The sequence below is a fragment of the Scleropages formosus genome, chromosome 24 (genome assembly GCF_900964775.1).
Source record: "Scleropages formosus chromosome 24, fSclFor1.1, whole genome shotgun sequence".
Taxonomy (NCBI): domain Eukaryota; kingdom Metazoa; phylum Chordata; class Actinopteri; order Osteoglossiformes; family Osteoglossidae; genus Scleropages; species Scleropages formosus.
In genome coordinates this window covers 5,244,404-5,265,231 of record NC_041829.1, presented here as the reverse complement: position 1 = coordinate 5,265,231, position 20,828 = coordinate 5,244,404, and the positions used below count along the sequence as shown (strand labels likewise).

Below are 20,828 nucleotides of genomic sequence, written 5' to 3'. Positions count from 1 at the left end.
TGTCCTTCGCTCTGCAAAGCACATGGACGAGATACAAGTTAGTTACATTACATGATTTATTCATTTAGCAGATGCGTTTCTCCAAAGCAAACTTACAGTCAGTGAACGCTAATATTTGGCTGGCACCATTCGCTCAACATTACATACATGGATTCCATTTTAAAATTATAACACACACTCACAAGCATACTTGTATTCCTTTTTTGTCACATGGTATTGGTATTCATTAGGGAAATGAGACATGCCATTTTCTTAGTTACATCATATCATTGCGAAAATATTGCCGAGTCCGGCTTTTTGCTCTGCAAGCATTTTTTCCCCCTTGACCACGTGTATTTAAAAACAGTTACATAAAGGCGGTATTCTCGTTACCCCCCTTAACGGAACTGTATGTTTGAGAAAGGAGAAAAAGGGCACGATTTGAACAATTACAATATGACAATACACGTCAGACACCAGTAGTGAGTGACTGCGGTTGTGCAGAAAGCGCAGTGAACATGATTTCTCTGGAGAAAAAACACATGATTTACATTAGCAGACGCTTTTCTCCAAAGCGACGTACGTCTCATAGAAAATACAATGTGCACTTTACATTAGAAGAAAGAGAGACTTAAATGCAGACATGTTATTCAACAAGTCAAGGAGTTTGTTTCTTTCAACCATTCATTCATATCACACGTGACGAGTAGCTGCATAAATTTACCTCAGAATAATATCGACGCCGGGTCCACGCGCCACCACGAGCTGCGTACAACGAACGAGGCTTTTTAAACACATTCGCCGAGGGAATTCCTACAACAGCAGCCTTCGCTTTTTTTCCCAATAACTCGTGTCCACAAAATGCCACTCTCTCTGCTATTTAACTTCCCACGTGGAAGTAATAATTTTACGTCAGAGATGATGCCGCCGGTGCCGCTCAATGAAGAACTCGTTGAAACGACTGAAACTGAATTGCCGCGGCTGCATCGCTTCACGCAGCTCGCTTTAGCCAAGTCCTGTGAGTTACTTTTTCAGTGACTTGATGAATTACCGAACAAACGGAACAAGTTTTACGCAGGAGCACAGAGATTACAAATGCACCGGTAAAAAAAAAAAAAAAAAAAAAAAAAAAAAAGAAAAATTAAGGCGATCATTATTAGAGTTGACAAGTGGGCACGCGCGCGATTTAAATGAATACACAACCGAAAGTGAGACGGACGCCGTCGCGTCGTCAGCAGGCGCTGATCCTGCTCGTCAATGACCTCCCCCCGCACACACACAGTTGAGTGTGAAGGTAAAGAAGCAGAGCCCACCTGAGCGGAGAGAGAAGGTGAGTGTTCAGGTGCTGGTCATGATGGAGCCGAGACGAGAGGCCCCAAAATCATACACAGAAAACCGGCTCACCGCGCAATACTTACTTAGTTACTAGGACATGATATATAACATAGCAACACGACGCCGTTCATGTCCTTGTTTCTTTGTAATCAAAGCAAAAGTGGACAGCGCCTGCTGCGCACCCTTTAACTTTCACTGCTGGACAAGTGAATAAAATGTCTTAGAATATATGTCGCCTTGCTTAGTACGGGCTGTAAATTGGGCTTCTCGGTCCATTCCGCACGAGCGTGAGAAACGCACACAGCTGTGACTTTAAGACGCCCCCCCCCATATGCACGGAGTGGTCTGTACCGGGCTCAGCCTCCCAAGCGAGCGCTGCCATGCCATCTTCCCTCCGATGGCTCTTTCTGGACAGCAGCGGCGTCTCCGATGTGTGAACGGGTCGGGTGGACGGAGTGAGACATGTGCGCTGTGGATGTAGGAGCCCTGCTGCTCGCGTGCGGAGCGTAGCCGTAGGCGGGTGGGGCTTGGAGCCCGGTGCTCCCGCAGCGCCGCTGGTCAGCGGCACGAATCCGACTGACTGACTCTGGGTCTGACTGATCCGCGTTCATCAGGACCCTGGAAGAACACACAGGTCAGCTGTAAGTACTATCAATGATGAAGCTCCTGTCCGTCCCTCCATCATCATCCATCAGCAGACGTGTCACCGTCACCGTGTACCCCCATCCATACCTGTCAGTGTCAGTACCCGACTACCGCGTGTGCTGCCAGGCAGAGAGAGACACGACCAGGAAAGTTCTCCAGATGTGGAAAGGCTTGTTGTGGATGCACTTGGATACGTTCTGTTCTTCCATCAAAGACAGCCATTCGAATCTGGCTGCTTGCTTGCATCCCTGCTGCTTGCGAGGGAGTGAAAGTTAGAACGGAGTGCGAGTGGAGCTAAAGAATGATGTCATGCAACTGAGACAATGGGCAGAGATTCTCCTCAGCTGAAATGAAAGCGCACCAGATGTTCTTCTGAAATCATTATAATTTGGCTTTTTTTAAAATTGATGACGCTCACACATGAGACAGACACCGCTAGTGTCAAGTACTGTATTCACAAAGCCTATGGTGAATGGAGAACTGTGATGCATGTGCCCCTCCTATTTCTGGTAATCCATGCGTTGTGGGGATATTTGCATGGCTGATATGAATGGAACATATGGAAATGTGTGCACGCAGGAGGATGTGTCTGTGCCCTTGACAGAAAGTAATTTGAGTATTAACATTTGATGCCAGTTTTTCAGCGTATTTCTAGATGAAATGTACAAATGAATATTTGTGCTCCTTATGCATTACTTATTTATTCATTCTACTTGGTCAAATATTCATGGAAACATGTTGGCTATGTTATCATACACATTTACTCCTGTATTAGTCAAAGAAGATGGTTAATTATATGTGGCAAGTTGCATGCATGGACTACATGAGTGAGGATCAGACTTGGGATGTACCACGACAATGCAAATGGTTATTATAGTCCATATTCTAAAAATTCCCTGTTTAGTTGACGGTCAGTAAAATATGCTGAATTTATTTCCATAGCAAAAGTTAAGCTTTTTTCGATGAAATGTCATCATAGCGCCTTTTCTGACCCTATGCGCCTTAATGTTGATACCAAGATAATGATGATGTGTAGGTTTGTTTTTAAAAAAAAAAAAAAAAAACTGTCAAACTGAGCCTTATGGTCAGCAGCGAATCAGATTTTGACTGGATATAATGCTATTCCATCTTTATCTGTGCTTTATTAAATCTCCATCGATTGATTGTTTTGAATGACCTTGCTTCCTGGGTTTTGTAGGCTTGGGGAGGCAATGCTGTGGCAACGTTGCCATGACGCTCTCTTTAAGGCTCCCCGGCAGCGCCCGTACCATAATGACATCATGCATGATGAAACACGATTCACACCCCCTGAGACCAAGTCAAGCAATCCATTCACTACGAAAGGGGCTATTCAAGGCAGGGGTAGCAATCCCCCCCCCCCCCCCCCCCCCCCCCCCCCCCCTTAACAAGGCTATTTTAGCTTACCTGTTGTCTAGTATTTAATTGATTATATCTCAAAAACAGAAATTAGTGAAGTTAGTAGTACAAGTAGAATCATTGGTTCGGTATCGGTTAATTATAACATGGTAGTTAAGTAATAAAGACAATGAAAATTCTGATTTCACATTACTGTGGGGCATTTGATGAAGACAATTGGCAGCTTTTGTAAAGCATTATGTATGAAGTAAGAGTAGCTGTGGTTATGGACTCTGTGAGTACTTCTGTTATACAGTCAATTTTAACCTTAATTGTTCATGTCTGACACAGACAAAGCAGCAGCGTAGAGCATGTGCTATATATCTGTGAGTAAAAGGCAATAAATGCCACACTGCTGCTTTTCATTCTGCGTTGCATTTCAAATATTGTGTTTGTAGGGAATTATTTTCATGATGGATTGCAGTTTGATGCACTCCGAAGAATAGGCTCTGTACAAAGAACAAAATCAAGATCTGCCAATTCCTACAACTTCAAAATTCAAACAAGTTGCATGAGGGCTAATGTGGAGACAAGGTGTTCAATGTCTGCTCTGGTTAAACAGCCTTAGTGTAAGGTACGAAGGGAACGTTTCTTACTGAAATGGTTCTCTGTGAATAAGGTGGAAGGAATGTCATTTCCTAAGATGTTGCTTTGAATACCATTTCAAAATAAGAGGTCGGGGGTGGTCTACAAGTTCAATACTGGCACAGACGTTGGTTGATTATTTCAAGAAGCTGTCAAATGATTTCACATGTAACTAATTCAATATTGTCAATTAAAACAATTTTAAAATAAAATATGAACTCTTATAGCTGGATTATTTTCTTCTTATTAAACTTTACACTCTACAATTTTAGTCACTGCACCCTTTTTGTTAAACAGAGTTTATGAGATAATTTTCCCCTCTTTTTTCTCTGGGGTCAGTGCAAGTTCAAATTTCAGGGGTTCAAAATGTTCTGATGACCCCCCCCCCCATACCCTGGCCTTTATTATTATTTTAAGGCAGATTTTATTTGGTGGCTTCTTTTTAAATCTATTTTGTGTGTGTGTGTGTTTCCCCCCTACCCCCTTTCCTATGCGTTCCTCTTTTCAAGCCTCTTGAGAGCTTTATTTTGTAGATGACATATCACATTACTGTGGCATCTGGTTTGGCTCTAGGGGAAGGGGGCACCCTCTCTGTAAAAGTACTAATCAGGCAGTCTGAGTAAATTACACCTAGAGTAATGCAGCGTACAATGGTTTCATCAAAGACAAGTCAATTATCTTTGTTAATTTGTCCTAAAGCAGACAAGTGTGAAGACAGGCTGCACGTCAAGCCTCGCCTCTTGCTGTTCTTTTGCTTGCTGTAGGACACTTTTGAGTGTAAGGTGTCAGTCAGTATGTCGTGTTGAGCTCTGTGCTTCTTGATATGACAAGTGTATTATACTAGCCCTTGCAAGCTCATACATTCAGTAGCTATTGACCTGTGGGGCCTGTCCAGATACTTATTTTTGCCTTTTCTGAAGGGTTTCTGAACAAAATTCTGTTGGCTGTTACCCTGCAAAGCATTGTTAATTGGTAGAATTGGTGGGTGAAAGTAGGCCATGAGTTCCAAACCATTACCTGCACTTTTCCTTCACTTGAGAAGGAGCTGACTTGTAGCTCATAGCTTAATAACCTATGCGATAGTGATGCACTCAGTAGCGTCCTGTACTTCAGTGATGTCAGGTTCGGTGGCATCCCCAGCACTGTACCACTCTCAACCCCCCACCCCCAAGCAGATTCAGCACCAGACTTGGACCTCTCCAGTGGGTGTCTGTAGTGTACCACAGGAGAGGTGCAGTGATTGGGACCAGAGCCCTGAATTCATCCTTTTTAAATTATTCACTGACTGGCATATGGCACTAGGATAAAGTCCCCATGTCTTGCTAATCTTTGTTGATGCCCTTAAATCAGTAACCACCTTGGTTAACAGGGTTAATGATTTTCATTTCCCCTCAGCCTTTTTCATGATTATGATTACAAAGTTTGTGTTTGTTTTTTTTGTTTATAAAGTGTTTAGTTTATATCTTGACAGTTATGCTGGCCGGTGTGTATTTAACTTGGATGGTTCATAATGGATCTGTTGTTCTTTATACACAATGCTGCATTTACTTGTGATACGTGAGTATATTGGACACATGTCAAGGCAAATAATGTATATAATATCTTTTTTTTGGCTTATGTTGAAATTAAAAGCCTAAGTACATACCAAAATGTGTCCTGAATGTTCATAGGTGCTGAATTTATAAATACTAATTCTTTAATATAGGCATTTGATAGCAAATGCCTTAACCTATTCCCTATTTGTTCCAGATTACCTCCACTTAAATCTAAATATGAGAAATTATAATCTGGCTTTGAAAGGTGTGAATAGTTTACTGTTTAGAGAAAGACGCACCGATCAGCCACAACATTAAAACCCACGGACGGCTAAGGTGAATGACATCGATTATCTCATTACTGTGGCACCTGTCAAGGGGTGGGATATATTAGGCGGCAAGTGAACAGTCAGTTCTAGAATTTGATGTGTTGGAAACAAGTAAAATGGGCATGCGTAAGGATCTGAGCGATTCTGACGAGGGCCAAATTGTGAGGGCTAGACGACTGGGTCAGAGCATCTCCAAAACAGTAACTCTTATGGGGTGTTCCCAGTATGCAGTGGTTAGTGCCTCCCATGAGTGGTCCAAGGAAGGGTAACCGGTGAACCGACGACAGGGTCATTGATGTGTGTTTGTGGGAGCAAAGGCCGTCTGGTCCAATCCCACAGTAGTACTACTGTAGCACAAATTGCTGAAAAGCTTAATGCTGGCCATGATAGAAAGGTGTCGGAACACACGGTGCATCGCAGCTTGCTGCGTAGCTGCAGACCGGTCAGAGTGCCCATGCTGATCCATGTCCACTGCCAAAAGTGCCTACATTGGGCACTTGAGCATCAGAACTGGACCATGGAACAAGGTGGCCTGATCGGAAGAATCGCGTTTTCTTTTAGAATATGTGGACGGCCGGGTGCGTGTGCGTTGTTTACCTGGGGAAGAGATGGGAGCAGGATGCACTATGGGAAGAAGGCAAGCTGGTGGAGGCAGTGTGATGTTCTGGGCAATGTTCTGCTGGGAAACCTTGGGTCCTGGCATTCATGTGGATGTTACTTTGACATGTACCACCTACCTAAAGATTGTTGCAGACCACGTACACTCCTTCATGGTAACGGTATTCCCTGATGGCAGTGGTCCTGCCACACTGCAAAAATTGTTCACGGAATGGTTTGTGGAACATAACAAAAGAGTTCAAGGTGTTGACTTTGCTTAAAAATTCCCCAGATCTCAATTTGATCGAGCATATGTGGGATGTTCTGGAAAAACAAGTCCGATCCATGGAGACCCCACCTCACAACTTAAAGGATCTGCTGCTAACATCTTGGTGCCAGATACCACAGGACACCTTGAGAGGTCTTGTGGGGTCCATGCCTCAACAGGTCAGAGGTGTTTTGGTAGCACGAGGGGACCTATACAATATTAGGCAGGGGGCTAATGTTTTGGCTGATTTTGTGTTTTTTATACAAATGCAGTATAACATTTCAGATCTAAAATCGCAACAACAAGCAGACTGTACTGCCCTCATAGGGCGTTATTGCATTATTGCTTTATTGTTGGTCCCTGTGGTGTACTGTGGGTGTTGCACTAGTCTAGAACTGCACAACTTTCCATTTCTGGTTCTGATGACTACTTCATCAGAGGATGATTAATAGCATGCTCTCGCTAGTGTCTACAATGACAACTATATTCCCTGTCCGTAGTTCATTTCTTTCCTGTCGTTGCTCTGGGTTTGGCTGATATGTTAATCCACCTGCATTTCAAGGCTCAAGTAGCTAGTGAAAAAAGTAGAGAAGGTTAGTTTTCTTTAAATGAAAACTGTTTCTCGCATGGTGTTAGATATAAATCCCAATGTAGAGAAATAGCCTTAACTTGGATAAGATTAAATGTCACTCTGGGGAATATGACCCGTCCAAGGCATCACTCATTCAGATAAAGTGGTGAAAAAGGGAAATCTAGTGTACAAATATTCAGCTGGAAGAAACTGGCCCCTTGTGAATATCAGAGGTATTTACCTCCAAGATCATCAATGATGATGTAAGAGTCCATAGTGTGGCAGTAGCTAGTTACTTAAACTAGTGTTCCTTATTGGATGCAATCTTCTGTGCGGCTCCACCTCAGTCGTAAATACATCTTTAAGCTTTGGTTTTGATCCATCACTCTGAACCTTGTGAACATCTGTTTTTGACCTGTGTTGGTGAGACTGGGCCTTAGAGGGCCTCTTCGTGTGCTGGCTGAGGAACACTGAGAATGGCAGCTTGCCCGGTTCCTGTAGAGGCCGCGACCTCCTACTGCAGCAAGTGCCGAGTGACAGCTCGGCTATTATCTTCTGGCAGGCACTCACTGGGGCTGCTTCACTCTCTTCAAGGAAAAAAACATGAGTTACTGTTTCACAATCATGCAGGAGTTTGTCACATGCTAAAAGTGCATGCTCGCTGCTTCCACATTAGTCCTGTTTGGTATATCAACCAGTCAGTGAATTGCTTTTTATTCTACGCTGGTTACGTCCTCCTTTGGTTGGACTGCAAACACTGGGTCTCCATTATAGTATACTGTATATGCACCTTTTTATTTGGAAATTTGCAGACTGAACATTTAGTGCTTTTCATAACCTTGTAGTCACAATGAAATGCACTCTGAAGATATGCTTTCTACTGGCACAGAGCTCTAGATCAGTTTCTTCCTTTCTGAATTGGGGCTTAGAGATCTATTGTAGTATAGATCAGCTGTATTACATAACCAGCCATGCAGGATACGTGCTGACCCACAAAACGGTACACCCGTGAGATCTAGAGGAGAGTGACAAGTTTCCAAGTCTTCTTTGCAAGTAGGGGGTGATGTGAAAGCAAGTGAGTCAATGTCATTCTCTATCCTTGCCAAAAGAAATTACAGCAGTAAGCACTGTCACAGGGACTGCAAAGACCCTGAATTCAGCCTGATATCTTCCTACTGGAGAAGCTGTCCTCTGATCTCTCTTGGTTTTCGCATCTGCAAAGAGTCTCTTTAGTATAGAAGGAAACTACTGAAAAGCTCACGCAGGTGTCATATGTGAAGCCTGTAAGAAACATCTTTACCTACAATGTGCACGCAGTATATCAGAAGAAAAGATATATGAATTTTGCTTCTATCTGCAGGACAAGATGATGTGCGAAGTGATGCCCACGATCAGCGAGGACACTGCCGCCAGCCAGCGGGGCTCCCAGAGCAGTGTCTCGGACCCGGACTCGCACTTTGAGCAGCTGATGGTTAACATGTTGGATGAGCGTGACCGGCTCCTGGACACACTACGTGAGACACAGGAGAGCCTAGGCTTGGCCCAGCAGCACCTGCAGGATGTCATATACGACCGTGATTCGCTGCAGAGGCAGCTTAGCTCTGCCCTGCCACAGGTAGGTCCCATCTCTGTCAACGTACTCTTCTGGCTCATGAATGTTTTCATACAACATATTTTAAAATCAGTGATGTTGGTGTTTTAACGGTGTTCCTTATGAAGTGTTGGTGCAGTTTAGCTTTAACATGAAAACTCTGTGGTATATTGTTAACTTTCATCTACTCCAAGTTCTCAACTTAGGGTGTTTGTCTCATCTTGGTTCACTTTATGTTGTTCATTATTATACAGGTGGTCCCTGATTTATGATGGTTCGACTTACGATTTTTTCGACTTTACGATGGTGAGCTGGCGATAGACATTCAGTAGAAACCGTACTTCGAATTTTGATTTCCACCCCGGGCAAGCGATATGTGGAGCAATACTCTCTTGCGATGCTGGGCAGCAGCAGCAACCCACATCTCCCATTCTGTCACGCAGAAGTGTGTATTAAATGCATTTTTGATTTCTGATGGGTTTCGTGGAACGTAACCCCATCATAAATCGGGGACCACCTGTATTTAAATTCCATGCATCGTATGGTTTTTATGCATCTCTGTTTTTTTGTTTTTTTGTGTCTGGATTTTTGGGGCTACCAGTACCGTAGTGATTAGAGCTGCTGCCTTTGGGCTCAGAGGTTGCAGGTTGAATCCCGCCTCTTGCTGCAGTACTCTTGAGCACGGTACTATATCTAAACCGCTCCAGTAAAAATTACCCAGCTATATAAATGGGTAAATAATGGGTTGTTTAACATCTAAGTCACTTTTTAGAAAGCATTATTTAAATGAATAATATTTCTGTAAATGTTTCTCTTTTTAGATGTCAGCCCTCTATTATGATGTTAATGATGAGTTTGCCTGTAGTCAAACACTGAATCTAAATCAAACATGAAATTTCTTGTGGGCACTATGGCAGCTCAGTGCTTAACATAGAGTGATGCTGGTTCAAACCCTGTTCCCTGTTACTGTTGTGGAACTCTTGTACAACATATTTGACCCGTAAAGATACTGGCTGTATAAATGGGTCAAATGCTGGAAGTCGCTTTGGACAACAGTAGCTGCTGAGCAATGAATCCACAGTATTTTGTGATTGAATGCAGATCCTGCTCAGTCCATGAGTTCACATGGGTACCCTCTGGCCGTTCCCATGTTGTTCCACAATCCAAAGGCATTCTGTTCTGACAATTCTGTCTCAGAATTGTCTTTAGAGAGAGAGAGTGTGTGTGTGTGTGTGTGTGTGTGTGTGTGTGTGTGTGTGTAAGTGAGAGAGAGACTGAATTTACTCTCTATCAGGAGGTTTTTTCTTAATCACAGCAGTTCTTTGAATACATGGTCAGCCTTCATGTGTGACTATTGATTGTAAAAATTAAATTTTAAATTCCTCAAAGTTTGTCTTTCAAAATCATTGTACTTAATCAACTAAAAAAAACTCAGTTTCTCCACAGAGAGGCTTGGCAGTAAGTACGCCTATTAGAAATTCTAGTCAGTGGTCCTCCATGGTTCCATTGCTGAGGAATATTTTTCGGGGGGGGGACTTTGTTCACTGGCAGTTCTCACGGCTATCAAAATAATTCATGTGGTTTTGGAAGCGATGGGGAAGGCAGGCTTTATGTGCAGAAGTTCAATAATTTATCACAAACTGAAAAAGTGAGGATGGCTTTCCAAAAAGTGTGTGTTCCTGCTGTCTGACACCTAAGAGGGAGTGTAAGTGGTTGTGCACTGGCAGGATTTGCTCATGTAAATGACTTTGTCTGAGGTTCAGAAAATACATGGGTAAAAAAATGTAAGTTCAAGGACTTGAGGTATTCTTCACGTGTGTAGGTAAGCTTGTTATTGGAAATGTGGTCTGTGTTGGCTGTCCTCATTGTGCGTGATGTTAGACAAAGAACAGTTCTACTTCCTATGTTATGACTTGACTGCTGAGACTGGAGGAAGTTACATGACACGAAGGTAAAACTAAATAAGAGCAGCAGAATATCTCCAGTGTATGAGAAAAGGTTGGATTTCTGCTGCGATTACAGGCGCTATGCGTAAACATGCAGGTTTGTTCTGGTGTTCACGTGCCGTATGCTCTTGCTAAACGTGAAATAGAAAGCGAAGGGTTTGGTAAAGTACACACAAGTTTCCAGCTACAAAGTCCACTTGGTAAGTGCTCATTTTTTGTACTGTATTTCTTTAGAGAAGCTGGCAGGGATAAATGGCAGGCAAGGTAGTCTGTTTTCAAACAGATGCAACAGTAAACACTTATTTGAGGTTATTGTAACGGTAATTAATTTTAATCCTAGTTACATTCCTGCACACTTGATGCTCATGGACCACTGTATAAAGTCATTGTTTCATGAAATGAAATGCGATGCAATTGTCCAGGGGGGCATACTTTTGCTGTCTGTCACACACATGTGATTTTTAGTTTATATTTAAACAGCATCAATTGGCCTGAGTCATAAGGGTGATGCACTTGTTTGTGACGCTTATTCGGTCAGTTTTGTATCCTTTTTAATAACAATTTCTCATATAATTGTATTTCGCTTAAAGCATTTCTAAGTGATGAAGCAGACTTATTCAGGAAAGGATTTTAAGAAGACTTTTAAGAACACTTACCACTGTTCATTTTGGAAGAGCTATTCAAATATAAAAATGGCTAATGCTCTGAATGTCAAGAACTGTACTGTTAGTAGTGAGTTTCTTGTGGTGAACTTTCTTAGAGTTCTGCTTCCAGTCATGGCCGACCTTGACTGTATCAGCCCCTGTCATCGGTTCCACGGGTTCTACACCCCACCTCCCATCATCCAGGCATGACTCACCCTCAGACAGCCAGTCTGCAGGTCACAACATGGCTGTATTATGCATAAATAACGCAATGAAAATGTACTTGTCTTACCCTCCCCCACATCACTGTTTCCTTGCTTGAACCCAGGGAGGGATGGGAGTAGGGCTGTGGCTGGCCACATAGTGATAGCCAGGGTGTGCCCTAGCAGGTTGCTGCAAAGCTGGGACCTCGAGCCAAACCATGGTGACAAATATGCTACAAACTTACATGGGTTAGGTGGCTTTATAGGAAGTATGAAATATAAAGCAACATGCTTCCAGCTTCATATGAAATTAATCATCATGTGAAATCAGTTGTCTCCTATTATTTAGCTGTCTTGGTTTCGGCCATGCTGTTTGCATTTTTCCAAGTTTATGCAAGCTTTTCCAAGGGACATGATTATGCAGTGGAAGTTTTGTTGCTTCTCTTAATGTCACAGTGTAGGGCCTCTAGACATTTGAATCCTGTTGGTCAGAGTTGTATAGGAATCCTTTTCTTTTCAGTAATGATGGTTTTAGGGGATGGATCAAATGCACTTGGTGTGGCAGAGCCTAGTAAGGCTTGGATCACATGGCTCTGCATCATCCCGTTCTGTTTTTTCTGTTTAAACCCAGTCCTCATTGTTCCTCTGACATTTATCTCTCATGCAGGATAAAAAACTAATCCATATGCGAAGGCTGCATGTAAAATCTGTCTTCATAAGTATTTGGTTGCTGGATGGATGATTGTCGTTCATTCACTTTCAGTAACTGCATGTTTTGGTCTTGACACTGCAGAGGCTATCATGGAATCATGGGGGGTAAGGGTGCATGTCAGACGGGGCACCAGTTCATCGGAGGGTAGACACACACACAGTCACTGACCCATTCACACGCAGTTAAGGCCATTTAGCATTGCTAGTTCACCTGGACAGCATGTCTTTGGAATGTGGCAGGAAAGTAACGCAGACATGAGAACATGTGAATTCCACTCCAGGCACTGTGAGGCAGCAGAGCTACCTGCTGCACCACCAGGCCATCCACATGGATAATTATCACTGTCAAAAGAAACTTCCAGCACTTACTTTGTAGTACTACATACTTAGGCAAAGTGATTTGAAAATATTACCATGATGATTCGGATTTATCCGTATCTCAAGGAGAAGGAGCTTAAAACAAAGGGATGGTTTGGCCTAGTGTAAGTCACCGTGGTGAATAAGGTGTGTGGGTTAGTCGCGCTACATAGTATCCAGCATAAGTTGCTTTGGAGAAAAGTGTCTGCCAGGTGAATAAATGTAAAATCTTAGATTTTAAATGCATAGCAAGGATCATTCTGTAGGCTGGTGAGGAACATGTTTTAGTTTATGTATTACAACACATCTGCTCAGTGCCAGTTATAATCTACAAAATAAGTGTTGGTGTAAAGAAATTTTTTTTTCCTCCTCTACCTTGACAATGTATACAAACACTTTCATTAAGTATATCCTTTAAGTATATTTGAACAAGGAGAGAAAATGCTGAAGCTGGTTTTGTTGCATCTCACTTAGTATGTTAGACCTAGCATAAGACCTCGTGAGTGAAAATCGGAATAGACCACACAAGATTGCATGCACAGTATGGAAAATAATTCACTCCAAGGTGGTGATACATGCATACATTCTGATTTTGGACTTGACCCTCAGTTCTATGAATCTGGTAATCATTTTAAAACAGTTTTTTGAAAAGACTAGCTATCTAAAACAGGTGTGTGTTTGAGTGAGTTTCATGTGAATTGCTGTTATTGAACATTCACCTCCAGCTGCTGCTCTTCCCAAACAGTATCTCCAACCTTTTTGTCACAGCAAGACAGTAATGAGATACAAGATTATTGATCAGTACCATAGATGTTGTAATGAAGCCTAACACTGCACTAGATTAAAGTATGGACCTGTCAATTTATACCCATCATATGGCCATCTTTCTGTTTTATTGACTGTAGCTGAAATGGTTGGAAATGTAATCAACCCAAAGAATGAATGAGAAATGAATTTCAGCCACCTAGACCTTTTGAATGGTGTTCCTTGACTGGTTTAAAGGAACTAGAATTATATGAGCTACCATGCTAAATCTTTCTTGTTGCTCCTCTTCTGTCTCTATGTGGAAATTTAAGGAGTCCATTCTGTAGAATTAATCCTGTGGTATGCATTTGTTTGCCAGCACAGTGGCCACAAGGCAAATGATTTAGAGGGCTGGGCAAAATCACAATGGCTGGTCACGCTAGCATGGATTGTACCAGAAAAGTGGGGGGGGGGGGGTTAAACCACACTGTACTGCAGAAGAGAGCATCAGAGATGAGCAAAAAATCCTAGCTGACTCACAAGGACTCTTCCCAATCCTTTTAAGTCATCTTAAGGCCCTATCAAATGAACAGGTTGAGCCTCTTTCCCCAGACATCAGGTTTTTGCAGCCAAGGCAGTGTATTTATTATTATTATTATTATTATTATTATTATTATTATTATTGCTGTCTGTACCCTAGCCCCTTTTTGCCTGCAGTGTAGGTTACTGGTTCTCACATCTGACACGCATCCTTCCTGCTCATAAACACAGAAATTCAATGGACTGAGCAGATAATAGGCTGCTATATCAACAATGGGACAGTTTCTTGGAGCAAGCATTTAAATGTTCATTTCAGTGTATTTTAGTTACTTCACTACTTGAGTGTGACACTGCTTTGAGATCTAAGATGCAACAAAAGGATTTTGATGGTCCTTAATTGGTAGAAGAAAAAATTTAAAAGGTGAAAGGATCAAGCCAGTGTGATTGTCCTATTTATTGTTCTTAGATCTGTTTTGCTTTACCTCTCCCTATAATTTACCTTAAACTGAGGTGAAAGGTCCCTTGTCTTTCTTTGAGGAAAGGTTACAAAATTCCATTTAATTCTGCCAGGGTGACTCATTGATATTGGCACCAAAGCTGTTGGGCTGTGTCATGTACTATACAAGCCAGTCAAAATAAATGACTTTACGGATGTCAGAGGAAAAAAAAAAAAAAAAAATCAAAAAACTACCTTCCAGGAAATCTTTTTACTCAGACACTATTGGTACACTGTTGTATTGTGATTGATGAGGAGCAGGAATATATGCTTTATTTCTGCAGAGTTTATGACCTCCACGTCACTTGAGCAGCGTACTCTCTTACCCTTTTCTTGAAATACTTACAAGCAGCTGCACGTATATAGTCACTGTGAACACTGTTTAGTGACGAGTGACTGGCCAGTTATTCAGTACTGGGCCCACCTCTGACCATATGTGCTCCTCAAACTTTCTCCACTGCTCCTTTTTCACAATTTTGAGATGTTATACAGGGTCAAACAAAGTGACTGAGAGGGAGTACAGAATGTGTAACCCCATTTTATACGAAAAACCTCTAGTTTTTTTCAACCACCCTTAACTTAAAAATAGCACTAAAACTCAAACTTTAGTAAATAAACAAGCCGACAAAAATATGAATGCTTCCATTCATAAGCGAACTCCAGGTTACAGTGCTACAAGGTGAATGTCTAATATAAGCCCAGTTTAAATGTACATAAAGTGTCATTTTAAACTTGTCATTACTGTGTTATCATTCGTGTAATGTCAACCTGCTTGTTTCTTGTTTTCCTTCTACCCGGCTCATGTAATTCTGATGCAATCCCACTGTCTGCCATAGCCAGTTCCCTACAGAACACACTCTGACGTTGCTGGAAGAGAGGAATCGGCCTCGGATTCACTCGCACATACACAAACTAAAGGCAAACGGTTAAAGGCAACAGTCTACCTGAAACGCATTTTACACTGTGGGAGGAAACTGGAGCATCTAGAGGAAAACCCACGTGAACCTGGGGAGAATATGCAAACGCCGCACACTGGGCTGGATCGAACCTACAGCCCAGGGGTTGTGAGGCACCATGCCGAACAGGGAAATGAGCTTGAGCAAATAATAAAATCCTTTCCTCATTTCTACACTGGAGGATTCCTGTATTGCAGAGATGTTGCAGGAAAGGCATGATAGTTTATATACAGTATATGTGTAACTTTTTTTTTTTTTTTTTTTGGATCATTCAGTCATTTACTCAAGTTTGAAGCATTGCGAAAGACCTGAGATGTCTGCTAGGTGTGTGAAAAATCCTGGGACAGCTAGCAATCATAGTTGTGGGTGGGTGTGTGTGGTCAGGGTCTATAATATTGGGCATTCCTTTAATTTTGAAGATCCTTAACATTCACAGTCCAGGCAAGTATTCCCATTTTCTTGTCTTTTCCTAAATTTTATATATATAATACTATATCCTTAAGTTTGAGTGCCTTAAATAGATATTGATTCCACATTGTCTTTGTAGTGGAGTAAAGCCACAGCCTGAAGAACTGAAAACTAATATGTATTGAGACAGTTCTGATCAACATTACTAAAGAACAACCAGCGAAGTTACCACTAATCTCATGAATTTAACTGCCATGTGCCAACAATTGCACCTGTCTGTCTTAGTCACTTATGTTCAAGTGCATTGTGTGTCCAACTCTCCATCAAACAAGGAGAAGAGAGATTTAATGAGGCATTAACACACAGATGTCTTTAATGGCCCAAAGCAAGGCTAAAGAGGAAGTCACAACACTTGCAAAGTGCTTCAGTAGTTTCCTAGGAAATCTACAGTATGCATTGTTTAAAGTATTAAAGCTCTTCTGTTTGATACACTTCATGGGGTTTTCACTGTGGCCGAAGTTTAATTCTCTTTTTGTAGTTTGGCTGCTAGGGGTAGTAGGGAAGCTCTGTTTTCTGAAAGCAAACCAATTTTCTTTGATTTTATGACAACACGCATGATGATATGAACAGATGAGAATGATCCCCCCCACAGAGGTACACTGTGTGATACTGATGACATATTTCCACATTTTTGGAGATTGCATGTAAAATTGGGCGAGGCAAAAATGACAGCAGGAGGCACTTAACTTTACCAGGTCCTCACCACCGGCCTCAGACGTTGAGTCCGTAAAACCTTCACCACTTTGACTACAATCTGCAGAATGGGTGCACTTGGCCAAAGTGCCCTGTTAGTCTGAGAAAGTAATGAAGGAAGCGGGAGCCCTGCACCTGTTCACAAAGTTTAAGCTAAATTGGAGCTTTGATGTGCTCCGCTGCCCCGTGCTCCACACAAGTGACAAAAAGTGCTAATTCCCCCTGCTTTTGGACCAATTGGTTTCTGGGCGCTGAGAACATTAGATGTGCAATCACTGCCATGCTCACCGGACCTTGTGTGATTTACTTCTAGAAGGTTTTTCTTAACCTGACCTGTGATATTTGCAGCTTGGCTGCTGCTTCGAAGCCAGTAAGAAGCTGTCGTATGCGCTACTCCCACCCCAGCACCCTTATTGTGCCCTTTGTTTCTCCCTGTAAGGTTGTAACGCAAGTACTCTTTTATTAGAGACAACAGGTTTAAACGATGTGAGCATGAGTAGGCCCTTTCCTAATGGGCTTTGTGGCAGGTTAATAAATTCTATGCCAAAGCCATCTACTGCTCTAGACTGCAGTGAAACTAGCACCAGGTAGTCTCCCAAGATCACAATTTTCCTTTGCTCTCTTCCATCTATAGCCCTTTAAAGGGAGAGGGAATTTTTACACATATGTACAAGTACATGGCAGTAATTTCTGGATGAACCTCTCTCAAAATCCTATTGACAGTATGGAGACATTTAAATAAGATACATGTAAAATATTGATTTATTTGTGATATCTTCCATATCCTTTGAGCTTGCTGTTGTGTGCTGTGCTGTACTTAATGAGGTCTTACACTGTGCTTTTGTTTCGTTGTTTTGCCACCCTTAGAGAATAACTCATTTGACTTTGCAACTACTCCGGCTGGGCTGAGCCTTCAGTCAACGGGCTCTTTATACCAACTTATCATGTGATAGTCATGCAGGATGACATGTGTTTTAGAAAAGCAGCGCAAAAGTGCTGTAGGACTTCTTTCTTTTGTGGCTTGAAGTACTGAGATGCCTTTGTGTAAACTAACTTTTTTAGATTCTCAAGTAATTTTGCTTTCTCATGAGTAAATGTGTACGTTTGCTAAATACATTTCTAATGAACGATGGTTATAGTTTCTTTGTCATTTCTGGTTACTTCTGTTGGTTTTGTATTATGTCTGTTGGTTCATAAACTTTGATTAATATCCCTTGTGCACAACACACTTGAAAAGCCACAATATATCATAGGCTTATGATAGAGCAGTGTTTGTGTTTTTAAACACAAGAATGAAGCAGAGCTGTGGCCATAAGGCATTCTGCAATATGAAGTGATGTGCTGTTTAAAAGAAAATTAACTTCTTTTTTTTTTTTCCCCTGCATTTACAGTTTTCACTGAGGGGAAAAAATCCACACATATTTTATTCAAGACTGCATTTTCTTCTTCACTTACCTGTTTTCTCAAATTTGTCAGTTGCAAAGTAAAAGTAACCTGTGTTTCTATGTCTGGCAATTATCTGAATAAGAGTGTGTAGAACCATCTTAACTCACCTGTTTTCCAAAGTGTCCACAGCTCATACCTAGTGTTCCTCAGTGTCTGTGATCAATAACAAGATGACCAGTGTTATGTTAATTTGTCAACAACCAGCACTGAATTGAATTTGTCAAGAGAAGGTGTTTTAATTGAGTCATTTTACAAAGCACAAAAGTTAATGTTAAAATGACGTGTTTTTATTATAACTATATACATGATTTTACAGCATCAACCTCTTGCATAATTTGAAAGATGCCTGTAAGCTTCCACTGATTGTATAAATAAAGACTGAAATTAGCCGAAAACTGACAAACTCAACATCCTTATGTAATTAGTGTTGTTCTATTTATCGTAGATTTGCCTGAGTTTTTCCAGACTTTTTCCTGTAAAAAATGGAAGCACATCTGTATTATGTAACACTTACTGTGACTTTGGAGTTGTGAACATACCAAAGTATGAACAGACTTGTAGTCCTAATTGAGGAGTGTGTGTGTGTGTGTGTGTGTGTGTGTGTGTGTGTGTGTGTGTGTGTGTGTGTACGCTGTGTATATATGTGCATGCACATACCTACAATAGTCTACATAGGAATTTGTCTGTGTGTTTGTCTATGAATATGGCTGATTCCTGATGGTTTTTTTTTACAGAACTGGCCTAAATTGTGTCTAAGTGGAACAGGAAGTGTTTTGGTAATTCATCCTACTGCTTACTGTTTGCTAATGGATCGGGGAGCCACCCTCTGGTGCTGATGGAGCCACAAAGCCCTCCAAGTAAAGAGGCTGAATCATCACACTGTTATGCACATGGCTGCAGACGGCACGCGGCTGTCCACTCTGCTCCCAGTCTAAAGAACCCCTGACGGTGCACATTATACAGGAAGGCCTTATGTGGACCTTACTGCAGATGACTTTGAAGACCAGCCTTTAAAAGACTGCATGTAGGTCTTCATAAACTCGGCGAGTATCATACACGTGTAATAGTTGCCTGTTAATTTAATAAGGAAACGCCGTCCATTTTGAGTGTTACTTGTAACCGTGCAGTGCTGTTCCCTTGTTAAATCAAGCGAATGATCTGTCTAGTCTGAACTCCAAATAATGGCGTTAACGCTTTATTCAGTCTCTGTCAACTAGCTGCTTAATGCCAGTTTGATAGAGGTGGCCGAGTTGGGGTTTTTTAACCCCTGTTTTCTGCAACTTTGTTATACAAGTTGGCTAACAACTTATACTTTTATTTATACAAGTGGCTCAGAAAATTACAACTTGGAAGAATTTAAACTCTGACACAATGCCACACAAGTTTTTTTTTTTTTTCCTCGTGTCTGATTTGGGGTGTTTAGTTTGGAACGAAATCTAACCTCCTTTGAGGATAGGTGTTCCAGGGAAATGTTTAAAGGAGGTGAAACCAAAAATATGGAAAGAATCTCCTGAAAGTAAGGGTTCTTTCTGAAAACAGAGAAGACAAGATGACCGCGTGAGCGCTGTGATGTGTGGCTTCACCATGGAGCGCTCTTCTGCTCACAAAGTAGGTCGCTGTCACCCCACTCCACTGCCGGCGGCAGAAGGAAAGAGCTGTAGCCCAGTAATGTGGTGCGGTCTCACCATGTGCTCCTTGGGTCCTACTAAAGAGTCACCAGGGAGAACAGACCTGTCCAAAGTCATTTGTAGCTATAGGAAAGAGAGCAGCCAGAAATGGCATGAAGGTTCTGTCAGGGAAGAAACATTCCTCACCACTTTCAGCTGATTATTTTTACTCTTGATCACATGGTTTATTCTTGTCATTGATTTTGGAGTAGTACTGTTCTGCCATGTACACATTTGTCCTTGTCTTTGCCTGTATATGAGAGCTATTGACAGCACCCCAGCTGTGCAAGTGGAGAGGGAAAGCAGAAGGAATATGGTGGAATGACCTGACTCGAGAGATGGAAAGTCTTCATTTCACTCTTCAGCTGAAGCTTAAAACTGGAATGGAAATCACTAAATACAGTGCACCCAATTACACAAATCTCAACAGAGGATCCATTCAATATTACAGTTAATCTTGTTACAAGGGTGAGATCATATTTTAGATACACAGGTGGTCCTCGATTTACGATGGGGCTATGTTCTGCAAAACCCATCGTAAGTCAAAAATATAGGTAGTCAAATGCATTTAATACATGTAACCTACCGAACATCACAGCCCAACATACACGCACTGGCCCTTACGGGATGGCCACCTTCATGCTGGGTAATTATCTTAAGTTTCTCCTCAAGTAATTGCCCTCCTCTTCTTCTTCCCACCAGTAGCAGGAGACGCAGATGGGTGTTTCATAGACATTATGGATACACAAAACACAACCGCATTGCAGACTGGGAGATGCGGATCATTGCCATTGCCCAGCGTAGTAATAGAGTATCGCGCCAAATATCGGTGTCCCAGGGGGAAAATATTCAAAATTTGAAGTACAGTTTCTACTAAATGTCTATTGTAAGCTCACCATCGTAAAGTCGAAAAATCATAAGTCGAACCTTCGTAAATCGGGGACCACCTGTACACTATTTACACAGCTCTTACAGAACTTTAAAACTGAAACTGAAGGGCACAGTGTAAAGAAGACACTTATGTAGGCTGGTGCTTACAGCATGCTGACCTTGACTTGTTTCTGATGCCATTAATGTACTGAAATTAACACCTTTACCCTTGACCT

At 41.8% G+C, this 20,828-nt stretch overlaps 1 protein-coding gene across 3 annotated transcripts in view; it reads left to right on the top strand.

Moving 5' to 3' along the window:
- The first annotated feature begins 796 nt into the window (after positions 1-796).
- ppfia2 (PTPRF interacting protein alpha 2) overlaps positions 797-20,828 on the top strand; it is a 112,030-nt gene continuing 91,998 nt past the window's right edge. For 2 of the 3 annotated variants that reach the window (XM_029248763.1, XM_029248762.1), the window contains exons 1-2: positions 1,654-1,955; positions 8,621-8,875. In XM_029248763.1, the coding sequence (XP_029104596.1) occupies positions 8,627-8,875 (249 nt within the window). In that variant the 5' untranslated portion in view covers positions 1,654-1,955; positions 8,621-8,626. Of the gene's footprint in view, positions 1,310-1,653; positions 1,956-8,620; positions 8,876-20,828 lie in introns of those variants that run through there. The other variant, XM_029248764.1, reaches the window with a different exon arrangement.